The 21221-nt window shown below is 29.5% G+C and overlaps 1 protein-coding gene across 1 annotated transcript in view; it reads left to right on the forward strand.

The window, feature by feature from the left end:
* Nucleotides 1-21221, forward strand: part of LOC142322933 (SH3 domain-containing protein Dlish) — an 83535-nt gene that overhangs the window by 41655 nt on the left and 20659 nt on the right. The window contains exons 2-4 of the mRNA XM_075362023.1: nucleotides 7450-7596; nucleotides 11466-11629; nucleotides 14482-14683. Coding sequence (XP_075218138.1) covers nucleotides 11517-11629; nucleotides 14482-14683 — 315 coding nt within the window. The 5' untranslated portion in view covers nucleotides 7450-7596; nucleotides 11466-11516. The remainder of the gene's footprint in view (nucleotides 1-7449; nucleotides 7597-11465; nucleotides 11630-14481; nucleotides 14684-21221) is intronic.

The raw sequence follows: 21221 nt of genomic DNA on the forward strand, positions 1-21221 counted from the left end.
TCCAAATTTTTCTCAATATAATCGGAAGTGGGTGGAGTCATATCAAAATGTTTGCATTGAAGGCGAATAATACAGATATCAAGCTTCTTAATGAAAGCATGAACTTTATCTGTTCTTAAAAAAATGTTTCATCACGTCCTTGTAAATTCACATTCAAGTAGTTTAAATGCGAAAATACATCAGCTAAGTAAGCCAACAGCAACATATATTCATTATTTTGTAAAAACATTGAGAATAGCCTTTGTTTATCCTAGAAAAATATTATTAATTCATCTTGCAATTCTAATTACCGGATAACACTTTCCCCCGTGATATCTGACTTCTGTATGGAAAAGAAGAGACATTTTCTTTTCGCTCATCTCATCGCATAGTTCAGCAAATAGCACATTCTGTAATGGTCGACTTTTAATAAAATTAACCATTTTTACAGCTTCACAAATAATTTGTTTGAGATTTTCCGGCATAATTTTTGTGACAAGAAAATCTCCATGAAGAAAGCAATGCGTTCATTACACCGTTGGTAAAAGGTGATCTTTTAATTTTTTTCAGAAATTCGCTGTTCTTTCCTGTTATCGCCTTTGCACCATTTCTACATACTGCAATACATTTTGTTCAATATAGCTTTACATAAAACATCAAAAAGACATTGTCTTGTTGCTTGACCAGGTATTGATTTGGAAAATAAAATGTGTTGATCTGTCCCTACTCATCATATCTCACAAAGCACAGAAATGAGAAATGTTTGCAACATCTGTTGATTCATCAAATTGAATACTGAAAAATTCACTAGATCTCGTTTGCTGAATTAACTGAAAGCGATCACCGGCAACCATGTCACCGATTCGCCCTGATATTTTGTCGTAAGAAAGCGGAAATTTTTTCAATTTCTTTGCTTCTTCCACGCCTATTAAAACACTTACCATATTAATTGCAGCAAGCAATATGAGGTTTTCAGCGATTGTACGGGGTTTGGACATCTTAGCTACTCTTAATGCTACGAGATAAGGTGATTCAAGTATAGTTTTATCAGTACGGCTTGATTTACAAGAAGCTTTGCTTCTTCTCAAAGTATGTAATTTTCTTTCGAAAAATTCCAAGGACTTTCTTTTATGATCCGGATGTTTAGTGTCCAAGTGTCGAATTGATTTTGATGGATGGCTTCATGCTTTCATTGAAGAGGTCTTGAAAGCAAACGCACTGTGACTTTCCATCCAATGAGGTAAAACCATAATTTAAATAACTGTTGTTGTACAAGCTTGTCTTTTCACCAATTGATTCACTGGATGTAGATGGCTCACTTCGTTTTTTTTCACAAATTTATCCATTTTGCATATGAATCTAATTGAAAAAAAAAAACAGTTGCACTATTTGATCGCACTACTAAAAAATCGAAACCTCAATTATTATTATTTTCAATGAAATTACTCTTTTATAAACTTAAATGAAGGCACCAGACAGTCAGTGTCAGTTTGTCAGTTTAGTCAGTTAGTTATGTCAGTTTAGTTTCGCATTCGAAACTAAACTGACATTCTACAAACCCGTCTCCTCTTTTATACTACTGAGAGCATGACGTTTTCATATGACATATCATATGCATGTTCGAACATGACGCTCTCACAGCGAATATTATGGAAGCAGACCGAATTACAAAGAGCACATACACATCAAATTGGAACCTGTAAATTGCTCATATTCTTACATTTCATACATGCATATTCACACCCGTCCTATCTACGCAGCTAAATAATTTTAACTAGGTTTCATTTGAGTTGGGGTTGTGGGGTCGCAAAATACTCATTATATTGTTTTTTTTACTTGTGAGCGTTGTGGAACTACAAAGGTTGAGAATCATTGGATTATATTATACTTCAGACAGGAATATATGTAAGCTTCTTGCGAATACTTCTTTAGTGAATTTACTATTGTTCTAACTAAAGTTATGTCGATTCTTGATATTGGTTAACTAATTCATTAAATATAGTTCATCCTTTCTTCTTAACCAAAAAATCTGTTTACCCTCGACTCCTGAGCGTGTGTACAACCACAACAACTCTACATTACTGAAGAGTTATAATCTGCTATATTACTGTCGTATCAACAAAAAATTGATTATAATTATAATTAAGATTATAATTATATAAAATCATAAACACATTTTTTAACGAAAAATAAAACGTGAAGTTTTTGTAATCTAATGTAAAATTCAATTAAAAATGTTAACATAATTTGGAAAAAATAGTTTTCACTGATTATAAACATCTTTAAATAACTCAAGACAATCAATCTGAAAGCACAAAGAAAACGATAACCTTTAATTATAATAATAATTATTAGCATATTTTGTACTGCCAAGAAAATTCATAGTTTAATAAATAGTATTCTAAAACTAATTACGGTCTTACCAGTCAATGGTCTTACCACTATTATCTAGCCTAGTAGAAGCAGTTTTTATAAGATGTTTACCATTAAAAAAAAAAAAACCGAAAAAAACATTAATTTGTTGTTTTACACTATCTTTCCCAGTATTTCTATGGCTAAGACACAAGGGAGGTTGTGAGATACCATTCAGAATTCCTTTTTCTGAAAAAATATTACTCTGTTGATAAACTTTTAAATATCAATTTAAAATTTAAAAAAAAATCCTGAATTTCTGTGTAGTATTCAAATGAACATAAATATTTGCTCAAATAAATTTTATTAACGCCTTCTGTTATATCGTGGTTGTTTTTATATTTAATTTTTTCACGTATTTTACCTTAATGTTATTTTATGTTTCGTATTTTAAATAATTAATATAGATTTTAATCGCGTCTAATTTTTTATTTTATAACTAGTCAGGGTGTTCCACCCCTGAATCCCCGGGACCCAGGTCGATCCAGGCGAGTCCCGAGGCCGACCCAGGGGTTCCCCGGGGCCCACAGGGGTCACAACTGGACCTAGGGCCGCAGAGTTCGCTTCGCTTGCGATTCCTGTCTGGCCACAGGACTCCGCCCCCTGATTCCCGCATTTTTCGTTACCCTCATGGTTGCTAGAATAATACTGATAAATAATAATTAAGGTATTCAGACTTTATATAAACCTGAAAAAGAAGCTAAATTTCAAAAGACATAATAGTAACTATGGTAACTAAAGTATACAGACCTCTTTTGACGATAAAAACTCCACAACCTGAAATAGGTTGTGGAGTTTTCATCGTCACCACGGCGACTGAAATCGCCGTGGTGACAGAAATATAATAATGAATTAAATGGGTTAATTTTTTTTCTTTAATGAATATCTTTAATTCACAACTTCATCCCCAAGAGGGTTAGGGCCTCGATTTATGGCTTAAAATGTTCCATTGGATAACATGAATGTATCCTACAAATTTGAAAGCAATCGGTCAGTTGGATCTCGCGTGATGTGAGAACGAAAAACAAACTTTCGGCTTTATATGTGTGTATAAGAAGATTTATTAATTGTGTATTTTGTGTTTCTTAACTGATCAAAGTTTTACGATTTCTTTTGATCCATCGACGCAAATGCTGGGGTAGTTCCTTTTTTTATCCGTGGAATGGAGTAGCACATCTACCTATTCCTGAAGAGATCTATGTAATATATTATATGCCAATTAGAATAAACTACTTGTAAATATTTATTGAAGATGAAAATTTGGAAAACCCTACCCATCCGTAGCTTAGTATTTATGAAAATTTTTAAGGAGTTTCTATCTTTAATTTTTTTTAATATTTCATCGAATATCCTTTTCGTTCTCTAAATCAAATTACGGCCAATGTACGATAAGAATCAATAATAAAATTGAAAAAAAAAATTATGAATTCTTTTTTCTATTTGATAAGTTTTTTTTTTATAAATAACAAACAGCTACTAAAACATGTATATAATTTTATGTATATTTCAATCTCTTTATGTTGTTAGATTGAAACGCTGTACATATTTTTATGTAAGGTTTAGAAATTTCTCCACGCCACCGTAACGGACAATTTGCTACGTATTAAAACGTTTCGGGTCATTGCCTCAAGCAGGAAGAATGAAATAATGTCCTTACTGTTATTGTTGGTCTTTTTGATATCCGCTACGTTTTTTATCCTTTTTAATTTCCTATCAATTATATAAAGTATGGTTTCTTATTTATCTTCATTTTACACGAATTAAAAATAAGTATAAAAGAAATTACGATAAAAGTAGGTTACATGTATAATTTTTTATAGTTTTTAAAAATGGATTTTTTAAATAAAATAATTGATAATAAATTAAATTAAATAAATTGATGAAATATTTACTATCATTTATAATAAGGTTTTTTAGTACTGAAAAGTATTCGAATATTTTATATATGTATTAACGTAAATCCGGCATTTAAGTTCCATTAGTTTTTCTGCGGTGGACAGTACTATTTTAATGACAGTTTTCACGAATGGATAATTTTTTATTAATTCCAATCGGATACGATTTTAATAAACAAAACCTAGCAAATACAATGATGGCAAAAAATTATTGAATTTAATGGTTTAGAAAAATTAATGGTTTTTCGCATGGATATTCTGTGAATCACTTTAAAACAACTTTACTTTGTATTTTGCAGTTTAACTTTGATTTTTTCCAACATTTTATTTCATTGTTTTCATTCATGTTTACAGTTCGTTCTTTTCTTTTAAATTTGTCTCACTTTGTACTTAGTTTTTTCTTGAAATTCTATAGATTTTGTATTTAGTTTCTGAAAATTTCTCTATCATTCACTCCCTTCTCTTTCCCGTTTAGTTTTTTAAATTTGAAAACAAAAAGGTCTGCTCGTACTGTTTTAGGAAATAACTAAATACTTTCTTGTTTAATCTTTTTTTATTCATTTTTTTTTTAAATGATCAAAGAAGAATAATTTTTTTTCATACTGAATCTTGTAATTTTTTCAAAAATTATGATATGCATATATATTTATATATATCTTCATATTTGACCTTAGTATATTTTTATCATCTTTACACCTTTGGAAAAATTCATTTTCTTTTCTTCTCTTCCATTGTTTCATCAGTATTATAACACACACACACACACACACACACACACACACACACACACACACACACACACACACACACACACACACACACACACACACACACACACACACACACACACACACACACACACACACACATATATATATATATATATATATATATATATATATATATATATATATATATATATATATATACACACACATACACACACACATACACACACACACACACACACACACACACACACACACACACACACACACACACACACACACACACATATATATATATATATATATATATATATATATATATATATATATATATATAAACTATTGAGACTAGCTTTTTTGGCAGCCAAAGTAGCTACACTGTAATGTTACTAGTAAACATATTGTTATATGAACAGCTGATTTATATTAGGTATTAATACTTTTAGTCTATTCTTGCCACGTGAGAGCTAAATTTTCGTGAAACGAGTTTTTTTTGTGCGTTACAAAAACGAGTGACACTAATTATCAGCAATGTTGTGCAGTCAAGTTTTTGTGTTAAACTCGGTGAGAATGCTAATAAAAGTTTTTCAAAATTGAAAAGGGCGTATGGAGATGACACTCTGTCGCAAGCCCAAGTATTTAGGCAGTTTAAAACATTTTCAGATGGCCGGAAATCAGGTGTGGGTGAGCCACGCTCTGGAAGACTGTTACATCAAAAAGTGATGATAATGTTGAGCAAATCAGACACTTGATACGGTACGACCGACGATTAACTGTCAGAATGATTGCAGAACAATTGAATTTGAACTATACCTCAACAGTCAATCAAATTTTGTCAAACAAATTGGACGTGAAAAAAATTTGTACAAAATTGACCCCAAAAACATCACTGCTGAACAGAAAAACAACAGGGTGGAAGTGTGCTGCGATCTTCTAGGGCGAATTGAAACTGATCCTCATTTTCTAAAAAATGTTATTACTGATAATGAATCTTGGATATTTGAGTACAACCCAGAAACAAAACAGCAAAGCAAAGATTGGCAACTCATCATGTCCTAAAAAAGCAAATCAAAACCATGCTAATTTGTTTCTTTGATAGTACTGGCATTGTCTATAAGGAGTTTTTGCCTACAGGACAGACTGTAAATCAATGTGTTTACTGAAAAATTCTTGAAAGACTCTTAAAAGTTATTACTCTTTTCTCATGAAAAATCTCACATGAGACCAACCATCAAAGACACTGTATGCTGCATCATGACAATGCAGCTTGTCACACTGCACTCTCAATTAATGAGTTTTTGGCAAAGAAAAACATTCATGTAGTTCCTTAACCACCTTATTCAGCTGACTTGAGTTCCTGTGACTTTTTCCTGTTCCTGACTTTAAAAAACACCTCAAAGAACACCATTTTGGTATATTAGAAAACATTTTAAAAAATTTGACCGACCACATGAGGGATATTCTGGTTTCTGTGTTCCAACACTGCTATGAAGAGTGGAAAAATTGTTTGAAGCATTGCATGGCTTCCTAAGGGAACTATTTTGAAGGTAGATAAAGTCCATGTATAACTGGATTGTAAATAAAAAGTTTTTTCTGAACCAGTCTTATTACTTTGTTTACAGATCTCGTATATATTAAAGTATGGAAATGAGTTCATTTTTCAAAACTGAAGAATACTATGAAGTAGAAGGAAGTGTGGAACTACATAGTTAATAAAATTACTACTGTATGGTGTGTTTAAAATTTTTGTCCGCCATCTTGTATTTGCCATATTAAATCAAACTTATTTTTTAAATAGGAAAGCAGATATGTGATACATGATTTTAATGTAACATCTTACGAGAAAAAAGAAGCGAAAACTACTTCTCAATAACTACCTTTGTTTTTGAGTTATAAGTAATCAAAATTGCAAAAACAGAAAATTTGCTGTAGTAATAAAACCAGGTTAAACGCCCAATAGTAAGTTTTTTATTTCATATTAACTTCAAAATTACATTCAATAACAAACTTTGAAAAGTTAATATTCGAAATAATGGCCCTTTAAGCTGTATTTTGTTGATTCCTGGTCAGGCATGGTATTTTTAATACACAATAAAATTCCATTTCCATATTCCCAGTACAAGCTTTAAATTAATTATCCCAGTTGTTCTTATGAGGGTGACATATTTAAAATTCTGAGGTACAAACACTACCACGTACCAGTTTCTTTACCTGAGAGCAATGATATTTACTATAAAATCAACCAGTTGTTCTTGTGAATAGAATGAAGGTGTCACATGTAGAACTGAATAACATCATACAAAATTGGGCATCTTAAAAGAAAAATTCTCTGTTTTTCATTTAAGAACAATATATATCTTGCTGTGTTTATAATATAAATTAATTTTGCTTTAATTAAATCAGATTAATAATTTAAATGTTGATTTCCTTTACAGATTTTGATAGCTGATTTGAAATTTATTGTTCATCTTTATTAAAGCAACAATAAAATTATAATTAACAAATTAAATAAATTAATCAATAATTTTGAGGTACATAATATTAATACTGTTTGAGAATGAATGAATTTTCTGTTACAAAAGGTGAGTAGATTAAAAATCTTATTATATTATTTATTATAATACAAAAATTAGACTGTATTAAATCTTAGATTTAAGAATCACTTTTATAAAGTTTTTTATTTTTTCATTTTTACTTCCATAATATTTTGTAAACATGAAAAGAAATAACTAGAAGGAAAAACAAGGAAATTGATTGCCATTTTTCCCTATAAGTAATTTCCTTGGAAATTTCAATAAACAGGATTACTTAATTCTGTTAAAAAATATGTAGAGTGTCTATCATTATTAAAAAACAAAAATGAGTTGCTCCAAGTTGTCATTTAAGTATAAAATTGGACTTAATCAGAAAATGATTTTAACTTTGGTTGATTTAACTGTAACAATCAGTTTGAAATTATATTTATTTATAAAAAATCCTGGAGAGACCTAATGAAATATTTATGTGAATAAAATGATGAAAGGAAGCATTTCTCTACTGTTGGTAATGAAGTGACAAGTAGTTATTAATTAGTACTTGATGCCGTACTAATCATATAATATTTATTTTTTTTATATTTGCTTTTTTCTAGTTAATGTATCAATCATTATGTACCAGTATGAGCTGTTAGGCATTTTATTTATTGTACTATAGAGTGTTCAAAAAGTGATGCAATCTTATGGGAAAATTAGTAAGTTACAATAGTTGTTGAAGGTGGCCTCCATTATGCAATTCACATAATTGAATATGACGTTGCATGCTTATGCAAACACATGTTGTAACATTTGTTGAGAAATTGCGACACTTCGTTCAGTTTTGCTCTGCAATTTGGGAACTATATGAGGATGAGTTTTGTAAGCAGCATCCTCAAGGCATTCCCACAAGAAAAAGTCAGGAGGTGATAAATCAGGAGACCAAGGGGGCACATCTCCTTCAAAATCACTTGCCCATGAAAACACTGATCCAAGAAAGTAATAGTGTTGTTGGCTGTATGAGCCATAACATTGTCCTGCTGAAATCACTTGTACTCTAGCCAGTCTACAGGTATACAATGTGTTTACAGATTGTTGTACCAAATGTGTATAGTTCTCACTGTTTACTGTGTCGTGAAAGAATGTCATGAAAATTCGCCTATGCGACATTGCACAACAAACATCCGCTTTTCATCTGTGCAGAGGAGACTCGTGCAGCTGATGTGGATTTCCTGCACACCAAATGCGTGAATTCTGTGCATTCACGTATCCATCAAGACCGAAATCAATCATCGAGTTCATCTCCATCTGGCATTACAGATGACATGAACCATTGACAGAAAGCTATACATTTTCCAGTGTCTCGAGGCAACAACTTGTGTATAAGGCAAATTTTGTACAGATGAATTTTTAAAATTTGCGGTATGCCATGTGTGCACTACAGACAGAGACAGGCATCGCACAGACTTTTTGGGACTAACAAAATATGTAGCTTACACGTTGATTAACTTTTCTGGTGTTAGCACTTTCGCTTGACCACTTTTGGCTGCATCTGCCACATTCCCTCTCTCTTGGAACTTGTTGTACAGCCACTTGATGGAGGACTTGTTTGGTGTATCCACATCCTTTTCTGTGAAGGCATTCTGTGTCTGGGCATAACTGGCACATCTAATGTATTGGGAGGCAATGAATATTCTCTGCTGCATTGAGTAACCAATTTTACCCAAATTAAACCTACAGCAAAAGAAGGAAACATTCTTCTATATGGTTGTGTCACTTTTTGAACATTATTTTTTTTAATTATTGCATCTCATCAATGCAGTTTATGCTTTATATAACATTATTCATGTCGACATTATTGAAATTCAAATTAACCTTTAGATTAATACAATGAGAGATTACAACTTTATTGTATCCGAGTTCATTAAGTAATATATCAGTCTATAAAAATTTATTGTTTAATACTATCTGTCCCAATCTTTTTTGTTGCTTGTAAAAATTATGAAAAACATCTTACAAGAGGTACTAGTAATTATCGCTTTCTTGGTGACTAATGTTCTTATTCTTCACTGCTGCTGCCATTAACTGTGATGAACAAAGTAAATGTACCACTTGAAAAGCTGAACACCTTCATTTTGATAGTATTGCAATGTTTATGTGCTATGTATGTAAAGCTCAATGAATTCAGCTACACAAAACCACTTCACTCATCACTTTCCTTAGGTCAGGTTGTTTACAATATTTTTTGTTATGGGACATAACATACATATTGTATCAATATAGAAAAAGCTTACCTACAAGAATGAAATAAGAAAGTTTTTCAGATAATATTTAAATTCTGTAATTAATCATGCGTATTTGTAATGCCAACTGTTTTCTATGTTTGTTTTTTATTTACAATTCAAATAGGTGTTTTACAAAAACGCAGTGAAAACAAGTTTAATATCCCAAGGTGCATTTGATGTGGGACACGTTTATCCAGATGAAGAGTTATTTTTATTCTTATCCAGAAATTATAAAAGATTAAAAGTGTAAATTTTGAGTAAGGATGGATGAAAGATTCTTTTTTTGGAAATTGACTTAAGAAAAGGGTGTAGAAAAGAGAATCTTGGCTTCTGTTAATTATGATAAGTAAAGAAATGGACTGTAATTTAAATATAAATTATTTTTCTGTAGTACATTCATTTTCTTCTCACAGAAAATATCTTCTTTAATTTATAATTACTGTTTGTTGAAAAAACAATTAATATAGAAACATTTTCAGGCAGCTGAAAAACAAATAGCTGTTTTAATGTTGATACAATTCATTCAATGAATTACGAACTGAGTGATTTATCTACGACTTTGAAGTTAACATAAGAAGGTAAACAAATTTTCAAGGAAAAAAGACAAATTATCCTGCCCAGAAAATTAGGCACAAATTGAATGGCTGGAATTGCATTCTTGTATCTTCCCCTTTGGGTTGTAAATAGTTATTATGAAAAGGCATAATTATTGATAAGCTATAAGTCGTGGATTAGAATTATACAGCTATCAAGAAATTGAGATGTTATTCTCACTTCTTTACCTAAAGGTAGAATACAAATAATGATGAATTCTTGACATATAAGAAAGTGTACCTGTAGACACACATACAGAAATTATTTGCCAAAGTAGACAGTATAGGAATTCTATTATTATTAATTATTAGCTGCTGTGTATTAGTTAAAGATTGTCAATATATATTTTCATCATTAAAAAATAGCTAAGATTGAAATAGCTAAAAAATTATCTATCAGATCATTGTTTTGTAATCATAATATGAAACATGTAGAATGATAAGAAGTTAAAAATTCAATGTTATCCTTGCATTTTTAATTACAAATGTGTTATCTTTGCTAAAAAAGTTACTTATTCTTAAAAAAATAGCAACAGCGCTGTCTTGTTTTATACTTGGAGTTTCAAACCTACCTTTTCCTATATAATTTAGATAGTGTGTTATATACCAATCAGAATAAAACATTTGTTTATTGAAGATAATGAAACCCATAAATTTCTACTTAAAGATGTTTATACTTTGTATTAAAAGCTTAATTTTATCATTACATCGTTTTTTAGTTTCCTTTAAGACTTTCCTCAAATTAAAAGTTAAAAAAGATGTTTATTCATAGAAAATTATCCAGAAGCAAATAAAATTGCTTAAAAATCACCATGAAAGTTTTTTGGATAGAAAGGTGATAAGGACTGATAGTTACATAAAAGGTTTGTGAAGTTATATAAACCTCCCCTAAATTTAATATATTAAAAAAATTTAATTGCCTTTGCTCAGACAACTGCAATTATGTCTTAAAAAGTCTTTTTGTACCAAAAATGATTATATCATATGCAGGAGTTTTCTCACGCTGGTTCAATTGGTTGTAAAAATTAAGTTATTCTTCACATGCACATGTCTTTTTTTTTAGTTACCCTGTAATGAAGACACAGCACAGTTTGATTATTCAGATGTTTGATTGATGGGGTTGAGGCCTTCTTCTTTGGTTCGACCCAAAATTTCACTAACATGGGTATTACGAAATGATCCAACTTCTAATAACGTTGCTACTGAAACTAACCTACAAAAAAAAAGGTAAATGACAAATTTGATTTTCATTGTTGATTAAATAACTATTATTTTGGATTCTTTTTATTCTGTTCTACTCTTGAGTATTATGATTTAGTGTTAGTATTTGAATCCCCGAGATGGGAATTCTAACCATTAAAAACTATCTCTATTGTAATGAATGCTCGAGAAGGGAAATCAGCACAACTGGACTGGATTATATAACGGGAATGTTTGCTTTAAGATTAACTTCACTAATTTTGAAATAAGATTGTTTAGTATTAAAGTAAATAAAAGTGAATTATTTTGTTATTAAATGCATACATTATGTTGAGTAGTATGTAATCATTGTTTATGCAGGTTGTGTTTGTTGGTTTTAATATAATATTCATTATAGTTTAAAGAAAGGAGGCTTCTAGTTTATATCTGGGAAAATTAGATTGCTGTTAAGATGAGAAAAGATATTATTCTATCAATACTATATTATTGTAGAATACTACATATTATTATATTCTTCTTAACTAATAATTCTAACAGAAATATTTAAATGAATCATAATAACTTTTTAAGCTAATAGTAAGCTGAATTTATAGAATTAAAAGAAATACAAAACACTGAATAAATGCCCTTAACTTACTGAGATAGTTGACTGAATATTTTATTATCTGATAGTTCTGTAACCTGTGGAATGTCATAGGGAGTAGGATCCTGGAAATTGAAAGGGGTGAATTAAGTAAAAATAGCGGTACACAAAGCCTTGTTCACTGAATTGTTTCCTATAGACCACCAAAGTTTAGAAGTTAAGTTCATTGCTTCAACAGCTGAAGACTATAATGGTCATTGCCAATTAACAAAAAATGCAACTGTATATAATGTTTATGATATTTTTGGACTGTGCAAGGTCTTTATTATAAGTCAATCTGACATAATTTTGTAATTGATGTAAGTTGTGTGCAGAATTATTAAATATAGATGACATATGTTAAAAGTAAGATTTGGTTGTTAATAAAATCTGATTGTTAACAGCTTGATTTGATTCTGAATTTACTGTGAATTTTGTGAAATTTATGAACTTACAGAGATAATGAAAGTAAAAGTAAAGGAAAAGTTAGGCAGTGAGACATGAATTTAATGAAAGATAAACAAATATTGATTATTCACTCCTACGTTGAGTAGGAGTTGAAACTTGCTTATTATTTTTAAGACTAAATGAATCCGCATTACTGTTTTATTTGTGATTAATTCATTATTTAAATCTGAAAATGTCTCCTGTAAATTTAAGCTGCTGTTTATATTAATCATAATTATAAACAATAGGAATGATTCCATGCTGTTTACGAATTCTTATAAATTTCTATCTTAAAAATAAAACAGGATGAAATAATAATCTCCTGTTTAATTATATCTCCTATATATTATATCTCCTGTTTAATCCTGTTTAATGTTTTATACTAGGTGTGTAAATGAAGTAATGATACTGGTTCAGAAAAACATTTTATTTACAATCCAATTATACGAGTACATGGACTCTACCACCTTCAAAATAGTTCCCTTGGGAAGCCATGCAATGCTTCAAACTGTTTTCCCACTCTTCATAGCAGTGTTGGAACACAGAAACCGGATTATCCTTCAGATGGTAGGTTACATTTTTTAAAATGTTTTCTACTGTTCCAAAATTGGGTCCTTTGAAAAAACTCATTAATTGAGAGTGCAGTGTGACAAGGTGCATTGTCATGATGCAGCATCCAGCTGTCTTTGATGGCTGGTCTCATGTGGGCAACTCTTCTCCACAGTCTTTCAAGAATTTCTCAGTAAACACATTGATTTACAGTCTGTCCTGTAGGCAAAAACTCCTTATGGATAATGCCATTACTATCGAAAAAACAAATTAACATGGTTTTGATTTGCTCATTTTTGCTTTTTTGGAATGCGATGTGCTTGAAGTGTGCCGCTCCTTACGCTGGCGTTTTGTTTCTGGATCATACTCAAACATTCAAGATTCATTACCAGTAATAACATTTTTTTAGAAAATCAGGATCAATTTCAATTTGCCCTAGAAGATTGCAGCACACTTCTATCCTGTTGTTTTTCTGCTCAACAGTGAGTTTTTTGGGACCAATTTTGCACAAACGTTTTTCATGTCCAATTTATTTGTTAAAATTTGATGGACTGTTGTGGTATGGTTCAAATTCAATTGCTCTGCAATCATTCTGACAGTTAATTGCCAATTAATATGGTTGTACCATACCAGGTCTCTTGATTCGCTTAACTTTGTCATCACTTTTTAATGTTAACGGTCTTCCAGAGCATGAGTCATCCGCAGTTGATTCCCGGCCAACTGAAAATGCTTTAAACCACCTAAAAACTTGGGCTTGTGACAGAGCATCATTTCCATACACCCTTTTCAATTTCGAAAAGGTTTCAGTAGCATTCTCACCGAGTTAAACACAAAACTTGATTGCACAACGTTGCTCATAATTAGTATCACTCATTTTTGTAACGCGCAACAAAATCTCATTTCATGAAAAGTTTGTTTACATCTCACGTAGCAACAGTAGACTAAAAATATTAATACCTGATATAAACCAGCTGTTCATATAATCATATGTTTACTAATAACTTTACAGAGTTGCCAATTTGGCTGCCAAAAAAAACTAGTCTCATTACTTTATGTACAGACCTCGTATACTGCTATTTGAAAGTTTTTTTGTTGCAATTTTATATTAGCTTAGTACTCATAGTATTTTTTCTTACTACAAATTTTTTTTTTAATATTTAAATTGCTGAAACTATTAATTTTTTTTCAAGAAAATGTTTTGTATTAATGAATTGCTTTAATCAATAATAAATTATTGAAAAGAAATGTAAATTTTTTATAGGTCTATTCAAAATAGTTGTAGAACACCATCAGAACCAAGTCTTAGTGTTATAAGTGAAGGACGTGCTGCAAGGCGTGTTCGTGATAAAAAACCAAGACATAGACATACAAGATGTTCACATACTCATATTTCACATAAACCACAGTGTACACCAACTCGATTTGGCTACGAAATAACTGATGTTGATGCATTTTTAACAAAGGTATATATTTCTTCTTTTTTTTAATAAATCTTATTTCTAAAATTATTTTCTAAAAAGGAATAAAGTTAACACGTCTTCTTCTTCTTTATTAATCCTTCTGCCTCATGGTATTAAGCCATCTAACTATTTTTTATACTCTTCTTTATTCCTAGTCATCCTTTTAATTTACAGCTCTCCCTTTTGTATTTCAGAATTCAAATCTTAAAGATTTCAATTTCCATTCATTATTCCTCCAAATCCATCCAGTTATTTTCTTATTTATCTTTCAAATATTCAATAATTTCACTCAGTACAAGATATTAGCCTTACACCTAGGCTAGATAGATGAGGAGCTCCTCTTTTAATGCTTCCTGGCTAGACTGATTTTCTTTTGGAGTTAATTTTCTTAGGCTTTTCAGCCCTCTTTGCCATTGGGTATTGTTCCTCACCTACCATCAAAGTTAATTACTTTATATAAACATAACTCAGATTAAGAAATAATGCTCACTAAAAATACATAAAAGATTTAATTCTGTGGGCTTTAAGATCAGTTTATTCATATTTTAGAATGAATAAATCTTAGCTTTCATTCCATTATCTTGCTCAGATTATTTATCATGGAATTTTTATTTGAAGACTGTTGACTGCAACACATCTTTAACCGTACACTTGAGAAGAGCAACTGATGGACTACTAGCAAGTTATGTGATCACACAGCAAGGGATGTAGGAGCTGATATCATAATGAACCTTCTGCTCTCTATATGTAGAGCATGAGTGATTTTTCTGTGTGTGAGTGTGTGTATGTCTGTGGGTGCACATAGATGGTGTGAATGATTTCAAATTAATCACATAAAATCTGAAATTGATTTCAAATTTATTGTATGCATATTAACATTGATGTGCAACAGCTCCTGCATTTATTATATTTTTTATTTATCTTTATGCCTTTTTCTGTGTTTATTTTTTATAATATTATGATAAATTTTAAAATTTACTTTGTTTTAATGTATTATAATTATTGTTGAATTATTAAGTTTTCAAGGCTTGTTTACCCACATAGAGGATATTCCTATGTGAGAACTAAGAGTGTATTATCAATTTACTTTTGGTGATAACATGAAGTAATAATAATGAATAAGCATTCGTAACTACTTTTAATGATTGTGTTATTGGCAATAAAAAAGGGCTGTAATCATATCTTGAGTTATTTGGCCTTGTTAAGTGAAAATACTTCTGTTATATTGTTTGTTAGAGGTAGGATATATTTATTTATTTTTTAAAAAGAGTGATTTTTTTTTTTGATCTGATACCTCACTTGTAATTTTTTTTAAATGTTCTGATGTATTAAAAGAGCCCCAAAGATAATATTGAAGTTCATATAGGAATTTATATAGACAGAAAATATTTACTAATGATATCATGCTTAGCACTGAAGACATTCAAAAGCAAAACAGTTTGGTTTGATTTAATTTCAGACAAAATAAATATGAGCTTGTGATAGTAAATAACTTAATTTTACAGCAATTATTTATATTTCTGAAGTATGAAAAATTTTGATAATAATGACTTAATTACTCTAAACTTGACTTACTGAATATATTAAGAAATAATAACTTAATTACTCTAAAGCAGAAAAGATTTAACTGTTTAATTGCTAAAGTAACCTTATGAAATAAGAGAGAAATTTAGTAAGGAATAAATAACAGATTGTAAATCTTATTTGCCATAATTAGCATTACCATTGTTTCTTATGAACAACTAAAAATAAATAAGTTAAAAATACTCATTATTTAAATTGTATATTCAATTGTCATTGCTTTCTTACATTAACATATAAATATCATTTATACAGTTCCAACTTTTTAGACAATATATATGTTAGAAATCTTATCATCTGTGCATGTTTGTAATGGTGATAAAAATTTAATGCTGCATAAAAGGAAAAAAAAAATTGTGTTTTTACTACGAACAGTAATTGGTCCTTCGATGTTTCTGGCCAGTAAGTTTAACATTACCCTAAAAAAAAACCTGTGTAGCCCTAGGAAAAATAAATGATTCTTTAGAAAATGTTTAATAACATCATTTTATGTGTAAACTCAACTATTCAGTCTTTATATATGTCCTTTTTATAGGGATCATCAGTTAGTTGACTGTGGTTTGATGCTAATCTCCATTCTTTTCTGTTCTGTGCTAATCTTGTAATCTCAACATTAATACTACAACCCATACTCTTATTTGTATTACATATTCTAATCTTTGTCTTCCACTAAAGGTTTTACTTTCCACACATTCCTTTGTCACCAAATTAACAACCAGGTGCCTTAATATAAGATCCAACAAGCTAGTTCATCTCTTTACAAGCTTCTGCCAGATATTTCTCTTTTCTCTTATTCTTAAGACCTCTTAATATTGAATTTTATTAACCCAACTAATTTCAACACATTCTCCTATAAAATTTTATTTCTTCTTCTTCTTGATTTCCATAGTCCATGTCACTACAATGCACAAAATATTTTAAAAAGTTTTTTCTTATTCATAAATCTGTAATTGATACAGGCAGATTTATTTTTTTCAATAAAGCTCTCCCCTTGTGGTAATCAGCTTTTGACCTTTATTCTTTCTCTATTCTTTATAATTTGATTACATAAATAAAAAAATTCTCCTACTTCTAATATTCACTCCTCATTATCTTCTCTCTCCATATTTCATTACCTCTGTTTTACTCTTTTTTAGTTTTGGACTTAAGTTCTTTCATAGCACTAATTCTACACTATTCAATATTTCTTCTAAATAATTTAATTTCTGTCAAATCTGTAATTTCTGTCTAAAAAACAATATTCCAGCAATTTTTTTTCCTTGAATTGTAACTCAACTCTTAAATTTATCCTTCAATTCATGTATTGCTTCTCTTTATGTAAGAGTTGAAAAGCCATGAGAATCTATGACTATATTGTTCTTCATGTCATTCTGAATCGAAGCTTGCATTTTTTTATCTTCTATTTTTATTAGTGCTGCGTGATTCTGGCAGATTATAATTAAATTTTTTCTCTTATATTTATGTGATTTTGTGTGTGTGCGCGCGCGCGCGCGTAACAAAATTTTGTTTTTATGTTTGTGTTATTTCAGTTTATATGTTTTAATGTGTTTTGTTTTTCTTTGAAAATGGCTATGCCAATTTTTGGGATTAACTTAAACATCCATTTAATTATTATGATAAACAAACAAACTAAAAATTATTATTATAATCATCAAAATTTAACTCTGGTTAACAGACCAAAAATAAATGTTTAACTTGAAAAAATGAAAAAACTATAACTTTTTTAATGAAAAAACTATCATTTTTCAGAAAAACTGAAAAATTTGAACTGAAAAAATGTTTAACTTGGGAATAATAAACTCAGAATATATTAAAATCTATTTTAAAACTCAATGGGGATACCAAGTTTTCAGTTTCAGACAGATAATTTACTTTTACATCTCAACACAGAGATTATTAGCCCTTTGTTGAATTAGTATAAGGCAAACTATCTTCTGTACTTTTAAACTTGCTATGTTAATCCAATCAACATTAGTTTTTTCTTGCAATTTTGGTCTGTTTTCCAGAGTTAAGTTTTGATGATTATAGAATAAATAATTTTTATTTTGTTTGTTTATATGATAATTAAATGGTTGTTTAAGTTGATATGACATAAGTTAATCCCACAAGTGATATAGCCATTTTCAAACAAATACAAAATCTTATGCCAAGTTTTCCAGCAAAAGTAGGAAGTGAACTAGTTTCTCATCAGTTTTTTCATTGAGCAAAATGTACTGTAGAATATATTAGAATGCCAATCCCACAAAAATGCAGTTGTTATCCAACCATATAAGTTACTAAAAACAATGTTCACTACAAGGACTAGCTATTTAATTAACATTCATCAACCAGTTAGGGAAAGTAACTCTGACTGGTAACCTTTATACCTCAGATCCTGTATATGCACCACAATCATAAAAACCATGTTATTTGAAGTAAAAACAATAAGTAAGACATTTCTCTATAAATGTAATGAACTGCAGGGGAAAGATAGACGGATTTAAAAAAACTGGAAGCAGTTCTCAATTCCACAAGTGGTTTTTTTTTTTAATATTTAACGTAATATTCATAATGTACATGTCTTACTCTTTACCAAATGGGTTTATTATGATGATCTTTTTTCAGTTTTATTCATGAAGTAACTCTGGTAGTCACTCTGTTAGTTTATTCCAAAGAAGTGGAAGAATATTTTAATAAAAAATTTAATTTTCTACAGAAAATATTTCTCTGTAGCAGATTACAGAATTTTTTTTGTAGAAAATTTAGAATTTTTTTTAAGGGTGGTCTGAATGCCTAACTTTCTCAGTGTTAATATTTGACCCATTTTGTCAGTCACCTTTCAACTTATCAACTTCAAATTTTTTCTATACCTAATTTTTTCTTTTTACAACTTTAAACACAGCCATTTTGATTCATTAATTTTTAAGTTTGAAAAAAGATTTTATATTTAACAATGTTTTTCGCTCATTGAAAAAAATATTTAAAAACTTATAACTTCTTTTAAAACAAATAAAACTGACAATCCCATGCGTCTGCTTCAGAGGATGAGATGAATGACAATTTTTGTAGTGTGTGAAAATGCCATGTCTGACTGGGATTCGAACAAGGGACCTCTGGATGAAAGCCCAAGATGCTACCACTCGCACCATGGAGACCGGCGAGTCAAAAACAACTGGTAAAAATTCCAACTCACTATCTTTATTGGTTACAAAGAAAACAGGTCATTTATGTGTAAAAATACGGTTTTGAGAAATCTGCGATTAAAAATATATATTACAAAAGCAAATTTAATTCATCTAATGCATGCAAACTAACAAAACGTTTACGTTCAAAGGTTATAAAACTGTTTATAAAGATAGAAAAAATAACAGAGAAAGATTTCCCTCAATAAAAGTAAAATTTTTTGACTCAACAAAGAAATATTTTTGAACTAAAAAAATTGCTAAAAACAAAATAATTACAAAAAAAAAATCGAAAAAATGCTCAGTGACAAGACTTTTTCCAAAAATAAAAGATTTTCTAGCCCTCACATTTTCATAAATAAAATCTTAAATTAAAGCTAAAATACCACGCAATCATTTGGCGCTAAAATTCAAAAATAGACAAAAAATCGATGATTTTCATTCGGACCCCCTTAATAAATAAAAATTTTTATATAAATATTTTTTTTTAAGTATGTATATTCTGATCATTAAAATATGTTCACAAGAAAATTATTAGTAAAACATAAGGTAAAAATATAATATTACAAGATTTATCATCCATTACAGAGTGGTGTGTACAAATTTCACGTTTCAGAAAAATAAAAAAACACAAAATCATGTTTCTTGCAAATACTTTTTAGCATATTCATATCCACATTTAAATACAAATAAATTTTAAAAATCTGATGTGGGCACAACATGACTTTTAATACATAATTTTGACTTCTATACAAAGTCAAAATCAAAAGAAAAATTGGGAAATTATTATTGTAAAATATTTAATGCAGTTTCTTCACAAAATCAGTTTAATCTATTTTGTTAAAGAACAATTTAGCACATTTTTATTGTCGTATTTTTTCTATCTTATTAGTTACCAAAGATGGGAAGAAATTGCCAATATAATGAAATAAGAAAGAAATAATGATAGGCCTGCTGTAATTTACCACTCAATTACTTTCTTAAATAGGAAAGTTATGGCCTTATTAATTAATTAACACTATTTTTTTTTCTTGCTTTATTTTAACTCATAATGTTTTTCAGTTTTTTCATGTTTGTCCTCAAATCTTACATCCTTAATTTAACATACTTCCTGACATTGCCGACTGATGAAATTTTGCATAGTTATTAAGGTTGGGTGACGATACAATATTTCACCATTACTTTTGCAAACATCCCTCTGTACGGGGGATGTTTGCAAAACATCCCCCGTAAATTAAGGATGCAGGTGTAAAAAATTGCAAAATCTGCAAACCGGGTATGTGGTGTTTTAAATCCAAGTTAAAATCATGCAATGTATGATAATAATTTGATTAATGTATGATTAAAAAGTATAAAGCAAGTTTTTAAAAATCTTTAGAAATTTTGTAATATTATTTAGAAAATTTTTTTTATTTTATATTAATGAAGAAATAACAAAGGTTTGATTTTTTAAATTATTTATTTATTTTTTTGTGATATATATTTATTTTAGTCAAACATATTTGTTGTATTGGATATCTAGAGATAATGTTATCTTTTGGTACGGTTGTTTTCAGTTTATTACTTATATCATGAAGTTTTATGTTTTAGACTAATACTTTTTTAACAAAATTATTACCCCATCCACTCTGATCGGAAATATTTTTTCTGTAGTTTGCTAATTAAATTTAGTTTCACTATCGTTAGTGTATTTGTAAGATTCATAAAGCATGCAGTTTGTATGTTTTATGAATAAATAAAATCGAGACCCAGTACTAATAACAGATAGTAAAAAAATATTGCAAATGTCATTTCTATTA

This window comes from Lycorma delicatula, chromosome 4, assembly GCF_047948215.1.
Source record: "Lycorma delicatula isolate Av1 chromosome 4, ASM4794821v1, whole genome shotgun sequence".
NCBI classification, from domain to species: domain Eukaryota; kingdom Metazoa; phylum Arthropoda; class Insecta; order Hemiptera; family Fulgoridae; genus Lycorma; species Lycorma delicatula.